General features: G+C 43.0%; 1 protein-coding gene across 1 annotated transcript in view; it reads right to left on the bottom strand.

Annotated features, from left to right (window-relative positions):
- T265_14242 (hypothetical protein) overlaps nt 1-12,688 on the bottom strand; it is a gene marked incomplete at both ends in the record, with an annotated part of 69,793 nt that extends 57,105 nt beyond the window's left edge. Inside the window, 2 exons of the mRNA XM_009172734.1 lie at nt 3,941-4,080; nt 12,589-12,688. Of these exons, the coding sequence (XP_009170998.1) occupies nt 3,941-4,080; nt 12,589-12,688 (240 nt within the window). The remainder of the gene's footprint in view (nt 1-3,940; nt 4,081-12,588) is intronic.
- Between the last annotated feature and the right edge of the window lie 3,992 nt (nt 12,689-16,680).

The following is a 16,680-nucleotide window of genomic DNA, read 5'->3' as shown; positions in this document are numbered from 1 at the left end:
ATAAGGAATAAATTTTAACATACGAAAGACGGCTCGGGTCAGGTGACGTGTCTGACACGCTCAAAGGCGCATGTCATCCAATCAGCAGAGGAATTCTAACGAATTTTGTTTGCCATACTTTTTCAGAAAGATCTTTGTAACGTGTGACTCCCAAGTAAACCGGAAGTTCAGCTCCGAAAGAAGACGACCTAGAGGAATAACCTGACTCAAACCACATAAAACCGCTTTTTAAGACACTTTGGTTCAGTCCAGTTATGTTGAACTCTTCATTGCTATCTTCTCGCAGATAGAATAATCCCCTGTTCCACTATCATATACTGTCCAGTCGGGGTTTCTCAACCTTTATCTATGCGGACCAAAGCAGTTGAACGAGAACGTAGGACTACAAGTCATGCCAATTACCGTTTCGACGAAACTTCCAGAAAATTTCACTAGTTCGTTGTCTTGACAAATACCAGAGTACTGCCGGTTTCAAGCTTCTGTGACGCCAGCAGCCAAGGAATCCTAATTGACCTGACTGACAGTTGGACCAATCACAAGTTAGGTCAGTGGGTCGTCGTTCGAAGCGTTGAATCGATAACTCACATGTTCGCCTGTGAAAATTCGAATGCGTCCAGTCTGCTGTGGTAGTAACACGCTAACCTCGAATGTCAGGTTTGCGGTTGCTGATGAGCTCTAATAAAAGAACCGTCTGGATGTAGACCCACCAGAGTGATTGTGTCGGGACAGGTAGACCACCATCCAAACGAGGGTGATGTACATTCCCGCGACCTCGACTGCAATAACACTGGCGAAGGAAGACCGAATTACGCACAAGGTAGCGGATGAACAGACATTCGGAAAAATGGTTCCACTGAAAACGGTGAGCAGGTGAGCGAATTGAGGGTGATATGGCCTCGGGAACCGTGGAAGTTTCACCTCAAACCAACTGCTTCTGCGTTTTAATTCTGAAGAGCTACTTACCTTTCGGGCGACAAACTAAACATCTGCACATTTCAGGTGCAATCTATTCATGTGTAATGCATGGAAGCGTTCCGCTGCTCACCGCTTAATGCAGTGCTCCAAGTATATTCCGCTGAACGATCCATGAATTAGCAACGTACACTCATTTGCAAACCAATTTAGTATTTCGAGACACTCACCTAAACCCAACTGAATCTCTCGTTTGTGATGTGTCCGGGCAACTGAATGTGCTGCACCAGCCGCTTCATTTGTTAGTCGCTACGATATTCGAGATATCGCGATACATGTAAATTCGTAATGCGCTACTCATAAGGTTGCTGAAAATTCGTCGACAGCTCACGACTGGTTTTGCCCTTCTTGGGACTTATCCATTGGGCGCTTCCACGAGTTTCCGTCAACCTTATGTTTTATTTGAAACCAAATTGCATGAAGTTAGCGAAATACACAATCTGCAAACTAGTTTGGTTTTTCGAGAGACTGACCTGGAACCCAGCTGAATCTCTCGAGTGTGATGTTTCCCATGAATTACCATTAGTCCCGAACGAATTATTCACAAAATTTGAAAGGTTTCAGCACAAAATCTATGAATTACCAAGACCTTGGGAACGTCTCTATGGATCCGAACCGGACCCAGCAGATATCGGTTCAAAACACACAAGATCTGATTCGTTTGTTGAAGCTATTTTCAAATTGCAGAAATCTACGTTGACGTCCGTTTTGAGAGTTGGCGAATGCAGTTCCACATGAACACTGGTAAGCATATTTACATACTTCACCATATTTGGACGATAGTGGCATGGAAAACTGGAGTGGACATACCTCTTGATGGTGGAAGGTATTTCACATGTTCAGCTGCACCTGGCCGTAATATAACCCTCCCCCTATTATGAGTTCACATACCATTATATCATCAAAAGAATGAACACCACTGAGCACAGTTGGAAATGGTGCTCTGCCAAACGATACCAATGGCATATTTGCAGCCCGTCTACATCCAGTTTGTCCGAATGGGTGTCTGGAGGTAGAGACCTCTCTGATGGATTGTGGTCCCATCTAGGAAGTTGTGTTAGTTCTGACTGTAGTGTGACAGATGAGGTCGATGCACAAAGCTGCAAGGCTCCGGTCGCTTTTGCAAAATTGAAACACCTATGGCGTCAAAGTGGTGTATCTCTGAATGTTAAGGGGCGTGTGTATCAAGTTACAGTGCGGTCTGGTTTGTTGTATGGCTGTGAGACTTGGCCTATTCGAGCAGCGGGATTGAGACGTCTTCAAGTGTTCGACAATCTTTGTCCCAGAACCACAGCTCGTGTGCGTTAATGTCGGCGTATCCGTAACGAATGAATTAGAAAGCGAGCTTTCTGTTGTGCATTAAAGAATGTGTCCAGCACCAGAAGCTCCGTTGGTTGGGACACGTGCTGCGTATGCTCGGCCATAATTTGCCGAAGAGTGCTGTTTTCCATGCCCAAATCAAAGTGGCGGAAGCAGAGAGTTGGCCAACCCTTGACTTTGCAGAGGAGTATGAAGGAGATCACGAAACGCTTGGGTTCTGTCGGTGCTACTCGCCTTCCAGGATGAAGACCGCGTGATCCTCACTGTGCCTGGTTGGAGACATTACAATATATGGCTGTCAACCGATGTCAGTGGCGTTCTTGTTGTCAGTTTCTGTACATATACATACTGTGTTTTTTACAGACTCTGAGTGCATTCAGCCTCATCTTCAGATGCAATATCCCGCCGGCTGCGAGGACCGTCGTCGAATACAGTCAGGCGCTTTTACAATGTGCCTGTCCACGGTGACCACCTCTCACTGGAGTCAGTCAAATTCTCGGACTGTGACTGCCCTCCGATCTGAACGGAACACACTACTCATAATGTTGCTGGAAACCCCTTGACAGATCGTGACCAGTTTCACTCTTCTTGGGGAGCATCAGTTAGGCAAAGTCTCAGAGTTTCCACCAAACCCGTGTTCTACTTGGATTCGAATTGTACGCAACTTGCGAAGCACATTTACTTGCAAAATAAATTGATTCTAACGACAGAATCGACCGAAAAACTCGTTCATGATATTTTTCAGTTGAAATGCTGCACAAACGTCAAAACAACTTTTGAATTCAGTTGAAGACTGAGTTTAATTAGAACGCTAATTTGGTTAAAACTCGAGGGATACGTCAGCTAGATGAGCCACAATATGTAAGAAACGCGTTGTGGGCTTTGGAATATATTCCAGCAACTCTTATGAGTCGTGTGTCGTTGGGTCGCAATTTTCCACCACACACTAATATGTAATATGATTCCGTATTGATTAAAGCGTGAGGCCTGGTCAAAACGTTCTCTATAAAGTTTGACTTTCTGGCTATACTGTTTTTAAGTGGTCCAAACAGCTGCCATTCTGAAAGATAAGAATCAATATTGTTTGACATCGGCAGATTTGCACGATTTTCCTTGACTTGTAATGTTTTGACTGACCAATCAGAGCAACCGTTCGTTCTCCAAGGTCAATGATGAAAACTGTTCAATTCCGGATTAGAACGATTATTCGCTGTCCTGTCTAAGTGACTTCTAGTCATAGCCACTCATGGCCGAACTCTTAAGTGATCAGCCACTGGCCGGAAGATCGGTTGTCGAAAAAGCTCCCTGATTTTCGTGATCTGCGCATTGCTGACGATGAAGATGAAACAGCTGTGTATTGAGCGTCTTTTTCAGAACAGCCCGGATTCACGGACAGCAAGGAATATCCTCACACAACTGTGTGACCTAAAAACCTCATGTGATGCATTTTGACGATTTGATAGTACAAGGAATATCCTCACACAACTGTGTGACCTAAAAACCTCATGTGATGCATTTTGACGATAAGATTTGATAGTACAACGCAGCCAAACTGTACTGACCACATTCCAGATCAAGAAGAGAGTCACATACAAAAAAAGTAAAGCATAAATGGTGACTTCCAAATTCTGAGTAGCTTTCAACTTACACATAAAGGCGGAGTATGGAGAGGATTCCCATCGAGCATCAGAATTTCCAAGTTAACTAAATGCTGCAAACTGTCAGGCAGTTCCGTCAGTCCTGTCTTTCTTAGGTCCAGAAGCCGAAGGGATGTCATCAGACCGATTTCTACAACCGGGAACAAAAACACTTCAGTCGCAGAGATGTTCAAAGGGTAAAAAGGGGAGCACAAAATGGGGGCAGTTCTCATGAAACAATGAAAAATTGCCGAGCCAACTGAGCCTGGAAACATTGGCAAAAGGACGCTGAGTTTTGAAACAAGCAAGACAGTAAAGGGTATTCCTGGATATGTGGAGAACAATGTTGCAAGCATTTGGTGCGGTTTGGTGACCGTGACGCGATGATGTGTTCACTCGTCCGTGGATAAACGTCGTCGTTCAACAAATCGACTGCTCCCCATCGACTGAGAGAACAAGACACAACCATTCGCGACATGTGAAATTTCGCATCACCCAGGCGTGAAAACGAGCCCCTGTTCAGGCGTGACAACATTTCAGGTGTATCTAGCGTGCTCTATGATGTCAACTCGACTGTCAGACTTCGGGAGTTCAAATCCCGGCGCGTTCAAGAATGTGAACCGCTGGTGAGCTCTAATAATGGCGAAACTCAAGTTCATTGCTCCCTCGTTTTGTTTAGACCCATCCGACTAATTGCTTTGGAACATGAAGAGGATTATCTATACAAGACAGATGTTTCCTCGAAATGAATATCTGTTTTCCATTGCTGGTGGTGGAAACGCAAAGGCAACCAAACACATTTATTGATTTCTTCGTTTGTATTCGAACGCCAACTGGAGGCCGGCATAAAGAGTGTTTCCGTCTGCTCTTTGATTGGAATCAGAAATACAATACGTTGTCGTGAAATAAAACAGCTACTCCACCATGTGACTAACTATTTACTTACAAATGGGCAAAATGATTGTTTACCTGAATGACATCCACTCACGTGATACACTTATCAACCACGCCCACTTTATCCTAGGTAAACAGTCAAGTTGTCCCAGCCTGACCTTACACCTTAATTGGGTCATTTGGACGATTGTTGAAGTACAAAACAATTCATTTTTGAAATACTGATTTCCAAACTAACTTGGTTTTTCGAGTGACTCACCTGGAACCCAGCTGTGTCTCCGTTTATGATGTTCCCAGGCAACTGAATGTGCTGCACCAGGCCGCCTCATGTTTCAGTCGCCTGGAAACGTTACAACTGAGAGATTCAGATGGGTTCCAGTTGAGTCTCTCGAAAAACCAAATTAGTTTACAAATGAGTGTAGATCGCTAATTTCGCGCAATTTGGTTTCAAGTAGAACATAAGGTCGACGGAAACTCAAGGACTGCGCCTATCTGTTGATCCCCACGAAAGGCGAAACCGGCCGTGGGATGTCGACGAATTTTCAGCAACCTTATGAGAGTGCGTTAAAATTCATTTTCATTCTCGTTACCTACAAGACCTCAAGGAAGGAAAAATGAACTGAAAAAGACATCCCTTTACAAATAAATCGATGTTGGTGGGAGCCACAGCTGAACCTCAGCTGAATCTTCAACTGGATGCATTGTGCAATGAACCCTAATTTTTGAGTTGGTACGATATGCCAACCATTGAAGTAGCGTTCGTCTTTGCCATCTTAGGCAAAAGGTTCCTCTGGCGTTCACTTGCATCTTCCGCCAGAACTAAGCCAGTTTTCAGGTGAGCGTGGTTTGTCACATGTATTCAAGTAGAAAACAAGATTGACAGGAACATGAAGAATTCGGCCTTCTTACGAGTCTTAAGAAGGTAGAGTCGGTCTTGGGCCCTAGAAGAGTTTTAAGGAACTTTGCCAGTAGAGCAGAAAATAGGAACAATTTCTAAACCATAGGGAGTCATCACTAATCGAGGTCGACTTCGTCATTCTTATCTGTTTGCCTGCAAATAGTTGGCAGCCAATCAATACCAACCATATAGTCCGTGTGTGCGACATCAGCGATTACAGTTGGTATACAGCACAAGAAAGTGGAGATGTCAACCATCCGACTTAAGTAAAATGATTATTTGTGAATCGCTAGACAAAAACCGGAAGAATTCCAGGCTCGATGTTTTTAAAAATGCGTACACAACTTCCACTCTTACACGGATGAACACCTGCTAAATACCTTTGAAAAATACCACTTTCAAGAAGTTTGTGCCCGGGAAAAAGGAGCCAAAAGGCTGCAGAATTATTCATTTTCAATTTTTTATCTTCATCTATTATGTTCATAATATATATAATGTGTATGATATTTTATTATATTATGTTATATTATATTATATCCATTATATGTTATACATACATCATACATTGTGTATATTATTTGCTAAATTCTACGCGTATTGTATACTATATTATATTGTGTTATATTATATGTATATCATATAGTGCATTATATTACGTATTACCACATTTATTAGTTTAAAATGATGAAGCAAAAATTAGCGTCTACATGCGGTTATAACAACGCGACCGAAGTGTTGCGTACAACCACGTTTGAAAAAGCTACCGTTGAAGCGGCCCATGACACGCGGTAACTGGGGTGAGAGGTATTAATCGAAATTCTGAATGTAAACGTAGATAATCAAGTGGTCCGAGAAAATTCAAAGCCTAAAGTTTAGACAAAATTTTGCCAGGCAATAGACGAGGAAATCATATGTGTTCCTTGAAGTTCATGTGTTCATTTAAACGCAAAGGGCCATAAATGAGGCTATGTTGAACAGCTCGGTCGTTATTTGTGTAGCTTAGTAAGAAAAAACTGGAAAAGGTCACTAGAAGCTGTAAAACTGCGGCAAACTCTATGATACTCTGCACAAAATCGAATTTGGCCCTCTCTAGTTGATCTTCATCCAAAAAATGGGATCTGTTTTTGAAGGTGTGTGAAAAATGCCATGAAACACTGTCCAAAAGGTGGGGATTGTATGGGATCAGCGCTGCGGTGAGGTGGACCCAACTTGGTCCAAATGAGACCTACCTAAATAGTATTTCCATGAGACTGGCACATCCAGTGTAAATTCAGGTATGTCCAATATTAAAGGCTTGGAGTTATTGGTTATCAAACATGTTTGGTGGTCAACAACCCCACTAATTCCTCTCGGTTTCCGAACAAATTTATCAAACAGATAGTACGACAAACACGAGACCTTGGCCGAAATACTAATATCAGCTCTGAGGAACCAGAAACCGCTCAACTGGCCTATTAGACGAGGTTTTGTGTCGACAAGTGCGTTTTGTAGAACAAAGTCAAAAGGAATGGGTCAAACCCGGGCAAAATCCTAGTTTTTTCACAACCCTAGCATCGCAGCTGAGAGGAATCCGGTTGGTGGGGATTCTAGCCCGATTACAAGCACATCAGGAATGGATCAAATGTTCATAGAAGAAAACAAACTATTTGATTGAGAAACTTGTCTAAAGTACCGACAAGGTCTATGTTTTTGTACTGATTGAATACCTTGGAACAGCGAAGGAATGCAAAATGTGGTATCTAGCAGGCAAATTGATCAGTGCACACTTTGGTGCACTGCTAAACTGTAAGGTGAACAGTATTTGCCGTAACATGAAGGAAACTTATAAAACACATAACGTAACACCTGGGTTGGGAACAGTAAATATTTCTTTTATCAACAGTCGAAATGTAGCATTTAAGGCGACATTACATTTGCGGTAACTTGACACCTATGTGTATGCCTCCAAGCGCCCGCAGTTCAAACACACTTACACTTGTTTACTCTTTATGATGGATACAGCTTTCAAGAATTTAATCAAATTTAATTTTGACTAGTACATATTCGTAAGCGGGCTTGATTTTTCTCCAAAAGTTGCTAAGAAACAAAAATGGCGGTAAGATTTCCTTCCTTACCCAAGCGCCCGCAGTTCAAACACACTTACACTTGTTTACTCTTTATGATGGATACAGCTTTCAAGAATTTAATCAAATTTAATTTTGACTAGTACATATTCGTAAGCGGGCTTGATTTTTCTCCAAAAGTTGCTAAGAAACAAAAATGGCGGTAAGATTTTCCTTCCTTACAATCTAAATGAGTTCTTTGTGAGAACAGTTTCCATCAGTTTACAATCCAGACCAACACTAGTATCGTCCAAGAAGCTCCCCGGTAGGGTAAATATCGATACTTAAGATACTGAGGTGTAAACACCAAAGTTTAAGCCATGTTATCAAACAATAACTCACTTGTGATTATTTTATCATCTTTTATCTACTAGAAAAGGCGACGGTGGCATAACAACGTTAGGGAAAGTGAACTATTCAAAAACGGTTTTTCGGACCACAAACCGCATCACACCCCCATTAGATGAAAGGATTATTAGCGAGAGTTTTGTTTTTGGAATAATATGACACCAAATTCATCCCAAGAGGTTAAACCTCACTGGTATCAGCCATTCATGGCTTTAAAACTTAAGAATGCTATTCTTTGACGTAAGGCAAAATTCTGTTGGAGCTCGCTCCCATGATTAATCAGGATAGAAGCAAATTCCTGTATGGTTGCACACCGACTGTGCCTGTGGCCCCTCGCTGGTCAGCACAAGAAATTGAGCTCAATATCCATTCACCTCGAGACGCCTAAGACCCATCAACTGCACTCCCTGTTTGACCTGAATATATTAATTCGGGATAGTTATGCAGTTGCAGCGCGACATTACTTAGAAGGAGGTCCATGATTTGAACCCAACCACTGCATTTTAGCTGCTCCTACCCAGGATCAGGCAATTTGACAGTATTTTAGCCACCACGCCTCTCTCAAGTGGAATGGAAGCTAGGGCCGAGTGTTACAGATGAAAGTTAACAAGTTCGGGAGGTTTTCCATCCCAAACCACGTGTCCAACAAGCGAAACAGCAGCGATCTGTTGCTGCCTGAGAATACCGTGTTTCTATTCCTGACCAACAAGGGGTCATCTGGCAGCGCTTCCTAATCTTGGCGGTATATGGATTTGTCACAAGAAAACGGAGTATTCGCAACTCTTGCTTCACACAAATAGCCGCGGTTGTTTGACCACAGAGTTCAGCATCTGATTATGTAGTTTCTCTTAGTTTTCCAGCTAAGGGCCAGATTAGACAGCTGCTAACAGTGTGGAGATTGGGAGCTTTAGTGGTTCTTCATTTTGGACAGTGCCGCAACGAACAGGGGTTGTCAACTGATAATATGACAGTAGTGATCCTAGTCTTCTGCCTTAGCCAAGTTGGCTATATTTTGGAGACTACGCAATAATCAAATCACATGCTGTGTTTTTCGCATTTTATCCATGTTCTTCTGTGCGTTATTTATGCATTGAACGCTTGTGAAATAAAAAGGCCTTGAAAGAAAGGCCTCTAAGTGGGTTCATATAAATATACCTACTGAATCGGACACTTTTTTGCGTGACTGTCTTTGTTCTTCGTCACAGTCTACTTGTTATTCACTTGCATGGTAGTTTTGAAGTTTCAGCTCTGAAGATGATGCTATCAACCTAAAAAAGTTGACACCAAATCCTTCAGTCAACTTTTAACACGCTTGCTGATGGTTTTTACGGCGGTCAAAAGTTTGAGTTGGATTAGCGGAAACTATAGAATAACTGACAGTTATGAGACCTTGCTTAAAACGGTTTTGGCAGGTAGAGGTAAAAGCAATTTTTTCTGCAAACCAACCATGTGAACTTGTACTTCAGGGGTGAAGATTGTACTGTTATATTAGATGTGGGTCGCGGGGCGAAGATCCTTCCTCGTGGATTGCAAAGTATTCCGTAGGTGGAGATTTGCAATGGCCGGAAATGCAGAGGTCTAATATCCCTATCCAGTTTGAACCACCGATTCAGCGAATGTCAAGCTGAACTTATTTCAGCAGTACAGTTCTCTGGATAAAAGGGCTCCATCGTACGAGAATTTAGTCTCACCGCCTGGTAAGTTAAATCTTTCTAGGTACCGGTCGATGAATCTGAGCCTTGTAACAGCCATTTTCGTCATTTTTTGAGTTGTTTCTGGAAACGCAGGCTGGTGTATTTCTGAGCTAACAGATGTAGAAGTTTGTTCGTCGAAATTGGTAGCGGATAAGCGTCAAGTACTTCCACTCAGTATAGTGACTCTTCAACGCAGATATCCAATACGACGCAGTCCTAGGCGATTGAAACATTACCTCAACAACTTACCTGATATAATGAGCTCACCATGTCTGGTGTTTGCGGCCGTCCGAATATTTCGTGCCTCATCAAAAGCTAAGTCAAGAGTACAACTGCACTCTACAAATCCAGACAGGTCAACCAATTTATGCAGGAAACGCAAACCGCTTTTCAAAACCGACGGGCTCGCACTTGTGATAGGGAGTTAAATTTATAACTTGAATTAATAACCCATCTATCTAACGCTATTAAGCATCACCTGACAACCGATTGACGGAGCAGCGGAAAAAATTGGGCATCTAACGGTCTTCTGTATGCTAAAGAAACTCTTCACACGTGGAAACTAATCCTCCTAGAAAAGCTGAACGCAATTTATCCGACTATTCGGTGTACTGCTCGTGTGCACAGGGAGATTTGTAGCGGCTAGAAAAAGGGAGACGTTATGCACAAGAATTGCGCCAGGCATGTGGATTGACATTACAAAACATTCTGATACCCAACAGTTTATTATTCGTGAATACCGACATCATGAAGAAATTCACCTTCTCTCTCTGTAGCGTTAAGGCAGCGGCTATCCTCTGAGCTTACGGAGTTGTCTTAACCGGCAAACAGTTAGTGTACAGGACACAAATTATAGCAGGAAATATGGTATAATCACACATTCTGTCATATGGTGACTGTAAGAAGCGTGACGGCAGATTCAGATCGACTCCATACGCTTGTAAGACATGCTGGTGCAGTGGAATAATTCAAAACACTTCTGAAACGGAATGCTTGATTCAAAACCTGTGCATCTGTATCGCGGCTAGCGGCGTCACACACTTAAAGTTCCAATCACTTTAACGGATGCGAATGGAAAACAAAAGCATTCTGAACCGCATTATGGTTAACATAAATGCTCGTCTTAGGATTCCGTGCTCTGATTGTGCAACCGATCGACAGGTAACCTAATTGGTATGATGTACACCTATCTTCGGATTTTCATGATTCGTTTTGTCTACATTTTGTTTTGTTCCAACTTTTCATGATTCGTTTTGTCTACATCTTCCACCCTGAGAGAGACCTGAAATTTACACAATTTGCGGTGCGCTATCTGCTTGAACTTCACCCACGCTCTGTTTACTGCCCAATTTTTTCATTCCAGCCTGTCAGATTCATATCCGTGCCACCGTTTTACTTTGCGTTATTCGTCAAATATTCCGTACATCTTGTAGTCTTAGGACTAGTCGTGATTTATTTGATTGCAATGTCACGTCGCAGTTTGGTTGCGTGAACCATAAAGTTTATAAATGGTAACACCATGTATAGCACCAATTTTGAGGCGCCGACCGTTGTTATCATCCTTCCAGGTTGTATGTGCCCCTTTTGCGCCAACCCCGGGTTCTGCTTCTGTTCCCTTCTCAGAGTCTTGTCCCTCCATGGCAGAAATAGCTGATTCGTTGTCTAAAACAATTGGAGACGTTTTCCAGAGACTTGCACAGCCGCAATATAATCGTTGAATGCTCCGTCCACTCCCATTTCACTGTCACAGAAAGTCACAAACGTTTTTTCGGCAGCTAAACGCTACGTTTACACTGCGGGAAACGGAGGTAATCTTATCATACCATAGGGACGTTGCCACTACAAAATACCGGAGACCTGGAAGATATACCTGGTGCTCCAATGTCGGACGCCTCTTACAGAAAGTCATGCGGACACTAATTCCACAGAGTACTGCTTGCAGGCAACAACGAGATCATTTGCAAATTAAAGGTCCTGAAATTTTCACCGCAACATATAGCATTTGTTGCAACAGTTAATGCAGATCAACGGCTGCAATTTCTTCAACGATGCAACAGTTCATGAGTTTTGACTGAAGAATTAACCCAGAGCAATTGTGGTGAATATTGACTCTATTCTATTCATTCTGTTTAGTGTATTTTTATATGCCTTTGTTTTACGACGCGATCGATTGTACGCCCGCGATATTCGAGAATATATGGTATTCATTCGTCCATATTCGGACTTCTATACTACGCGTACATTCGGTAGTTAAGATGGCTACCACTATTCTAATTATCACAGCAATGTAGTTGATTTTGCTGGCGATGCCCAGTGCCACACCGGAAGAGACGGTGAAAACCACTGGTCGGATATGTTGGACCAACGGTCCCATCGTAACCCTGGTTAAACCCGCCAACATCCTCATATTTCGCGGTTTTACCTGCAGAAAACGAAGCCCACTCAGCAAGCGGATACTCTTTAGGCCCGCTGGTCATGCTCACGGACTCGAAAAACACGAGATTTTTCTTTCGTTTATTTCACTCATCTCCCTCAACGAAGATTTGATATGCTCGTTAGTTTCATCGCACATTCGGAGCAATTAAACTTTACATTTTTATGGCGCATTATCTTACTGTAATTCGTCCACGTCCCATAAATAACGGATATGGCGTCATACTGCTATGTCATGAGTATAGATTGCAACCGGTGAGGATTCAAAAAATCAAACCACAAGTTCTTACCTTTTGGTATAGATAGAAAATGGTTTCCATGAGCAACTAGTGATAGGATACTAGCATTTCTGCAGACCGAACTTGGAAATTGTTGGAACTTATTGCGGCTTATGTTCTGGAAATACATCACAATTTCTATTGAGACATACCAGCTCTTCCAATCTCTGGAGTTTACGGAAATCATCCGGTATTGTGGAAAGTAAATTATGTGAAATCACAAGGATTTTTAGGTATGGAAGTTCGACCAATACGGAAGGAAATGAAATAAATTTGTTGTGACTGAAACACCACGCTTGAGTGAATTACTGTCAGCCGGCCTACCTGAAATCCACATGCGTGATCAACCTCAGTTCCGCAACACACTGAGGCAACTGAGTAAGATTGTTGTGCGGAAAGATCAATTTTGAAACATAAATATCTTTAAAAATCTCATTGGGAATATCGTGTAGTCCGTAATTTGTCCAGTCTATATTTCAACGTTCTTGGTGAGCTCTTTCAGATACCTTTCACATCAGAACACATTGGCCCCCCAAAGCGAATATCCTTTGTTGTTTCACGCGGATCTTTTTCCCAAGGATTTTGGGAGGAGGATGGCACGACGAACCACCTGCTCATTTCACACACATGGTGTGTCCATTTCAAAACGCCGCTATTTACCACAGAGCGACCCTGATTATTCTCTGATTTATTCAGTTTGGCATTCAGCCTTCAATTAGAGATGTGCATTGTAACCGCCGTAATTCTGGGACCTTTTAACGATTCCAGTTCATCAATAAACAGAAGTGAATGAATATATGTTGCTCGGATTTGTATCTGGTTTCAGGAGTGGTCAGGTGTGGTGGTGCAAACTTGAATTTAAGGGAGCATTCTGTATTATGATGGAGGGCAATAAGTATTACGTTTGATGCCTCGCACACCACATTGACATTAGGTGTCTGGTCATCGACCTGGTTCTTGTATCCTCCGTACGTGGTTATACAGGAACACGATGTAACGAATCCATGTTGAACATCACCGAATAATTTGCAGGTCTTCGAGTGTTCTGGTACTGTACGCTCTGTTCATTATCGTTTATTTCTGAAGAGCATGTCGACAAAAATAGGGGTCAATCCAAGCAACGAATATAGAAGGGCAACAGAAGGATATTATACAAAAACGGAGAAGCATCCCATCCGTCGAAACGGTTCCAGTCAGACCAGACGAACTTCAAATCATTCAAGGAGGTTTCGAGTGGAAGCAATCGCGTAAAGACAAAGATCCGGGAATGGGACGAAAATGCAGACTGTTCTTCAATCCAGTCAGACCAGACGAACTTCAAATCATTTAAGGAGGTTTTGAGTGGAAGCAATCGCGTAAAGACCAAGAGCCGGGAATGAGACGAAAATGCAGAGTGTTCTTCAAGCCTTGATGAGCGCCAATGCAGTCAAAACTCGCGCATTGGACACAAAGTGCCCGTCATCCTGAATCCGGCTTGAGTCAATGGCAAGAATGTACACTCAGCTTCAATTACCACGCACAAATGTGTCGCACGTACGCAAAGCCCAAAATGCAAACAAACGCAAGTCACTGACTGTTGCCTTAGGAAGTCACAGTCCAACATCAGCCTTGGTAGACTGGTGAAAGCAGATCCCTCTATAAGAAAGGATCACCGGTTGATGGACCAAGAAGCTGCCATCGTAATTAATTGTATGTAGGACTGATGCTATGGCTTGCAAATATTCGTCAGTACCATACTTCTGTTTCTTCTCACTCCATACAGTCGTTTCATGCCAATTAGGGACTTTGCTCAGTTCTACCATCAGTTTCTCAACGCCCTCAAATGGCAGCTAGGTCGGACTTGACGAAAGACGTCGACGTAGATGCTCTCTACTCCTTGAAGTGGTTGTTTCCCAGGCAACAGACACATTCCGTGAGTTTCGTTGAAACTGAATTTTTAAGAGCACATCTAGCATCTGGCATGATCCAGTAGGACTGCAAGATGTGTTGCAGATGCTGTCATAATTTGTGGAAAAAATAGGTTGGTTCGGACCATATGTTTCTGGATCACCGAGTCTCTCCAAGTGCCACAAAGGTGCCAGCGTTCATCGTTTGCATTGTTACAAGAGCTAGGCCCGATTTCATGTTGCGACGCTCCGTTTACTGTCAAAAGAAAAGTGAAACGTTTGGCGGTGAGACTGGCTCTGAGGTTGTCTCGTCCCTGCAACGCTTTCTTCCAGATCGACTTATGTTGGCGATTACAACTTAAGTCAAATGCGAGCAGTATTTTAGCTGCAAAGTCTCCCCGGTTCCTCATCTACCCACAATACCGAATCAAAATCAAGAAGTTTGCATTAGGATAATAGAATCCATTTCGCTGGCGTTTGTATGGAAGTTAATCACGTTCAACTCCGATGAACCCTAAGTGGGGATGACGAAGTGGAGGGATTAGCGAAGCGGATAAGTAGTGACAGGAATCTCAGAAACTTGGCTTACGGTGAAAACGTAGAGAATAACTGGTGTCGCTGCTGTATAGTCGTACATAATAGTTCCTTGGAAGAGTGATATGATGGCAACACTCGAAACGGAACACGAGCTGGATACAAAGTTACTGAATTTCGTGGGAACCACAGACACAGGAATGGTTAAATTCGAACTAAAGGTTCGGTAGATTGAAATGAACATGTCATGGAGACAGCTGGGGTAAGGCGGGTAGCTGGTTCGTATTTGCAGTTATTGGGACGAGTAGGTGAGGTGGTACGGTCAAAAGATGGAAGAAAACAGCTGCGGGTGTGCTAAATGGGGGTGTGAAATGAACATGTCATGGAGACAGCTGGGGTAAGGCGGGTAGCTGGTTCGTATTTGCAGTTATTGGGACGAGTAGGTGAGGTGGTACGGTCAAAAGATGGAAGAAAACAGCTGCGGGTGTGCTATCAAAATGGGGGTGGCAGTGCCGTGCCAACATCGGCCAAACATACATGGGTTTTTGCACAGTACCGTAAAGGGCGTTAGATCTAAGGACCTTGGACTGGAATGTGCGATTTTTTGAGCAGTGAGATTTTTTCGGGCTGGCCAAGGAGACAACGTAGAACGAAGCCGCTATAGGATCGCAGGTTTTTTCGTCCACTTGGGGATCTTGTGGATGTAGATCATAGGCTAGGTGGAGTGGATAAAAACCAACCAAATCGTCAAAACCGAGTGTTGCCGCATTTCAAAGCTTGGAAAGATCAGTTGATGGGATGAGATTAGTGAGTTTGCAGGAGCGTCGAATGGAAAAATGTGCATTAATTTATATGAAAAGAAAAACTTGACGTCTACTGCGATTAGAGCGATGGCAACAAGTGATTATATGAGGTAAGATAGGGATGTATTTTACTTAGTATACTGGTGACCAGGGGTTGGGTTTGCTAGCACAAGATATTAAAGTATGCAGCTACCCGGTCACCCACACACTTAGTTGTTCAGCTCACAGTCGCTCGCTGGATCGCGAGGCTCGTCTTTTTCTCATACCCACAAGCACGTCACATTAAGCTGACTCATCGGACATCGATTGTCTGCACCGCCTAGTCAGCGTAGCAAATACCATTGTGCCGACGTGCCCACGTACACGCACTGGGACCTACATAAACGGAAACCGAATCCAGTCAGGACACAGACTCGCGCGCGTGCGCAGGGAGTGTTGGTTACCAGGAGTCAGCCAAACACTCCCGGTCCACGGACAACTATGGAATACGCGTAGCAGCCAAACTGCGGAGGAAAAACGTTCCCACCTTCCGGACTTCCACCAATGGACTCCCACATCCGATAAGTTCCCTTTTTTGACTCGCTCCCATTTCGCACTGTATTTATTTTTACACGTGTTGCAAACATACTAAAAACTTCCATTAGTGCACATATAACTTCTGATTTGTATTAAAGCTATCAACAACCTGTGCACTAATAAGTACAAGCGAACTACTAAAAGCCGATATAAGTACGTGCAGTGGTGATGCGGTTAGCAGAATCAGATGTATAAGGGCTGATGTGATTAAACTTCCGAGATTATGAACTAGTTTATCTGGTATTTACTAATTGAGTTGGACAGTACCAGGAAAAGAAGTTAGTGTGAGTGAAATATTCACTAGT

The sequence above is a fragment of the Opisthorchis viverrini genome (genome assembly GCF_000715545.1).
Source record: "Opisthorchis viverrini unplaced genomic scaffold opera_v5_166, whole genome shotgun sequence".
Classification (NCBI taxonomy): Eukaryota; Metazoa; Platyhelminthes; class Trematoda; order Opisthorchiida; family Opisthorchiidae; genus Opisthorchis; species Opisthorchis viverrini.
This window is presented reverse-complemented; position numbering and strand designations above follow the sequence as displayed.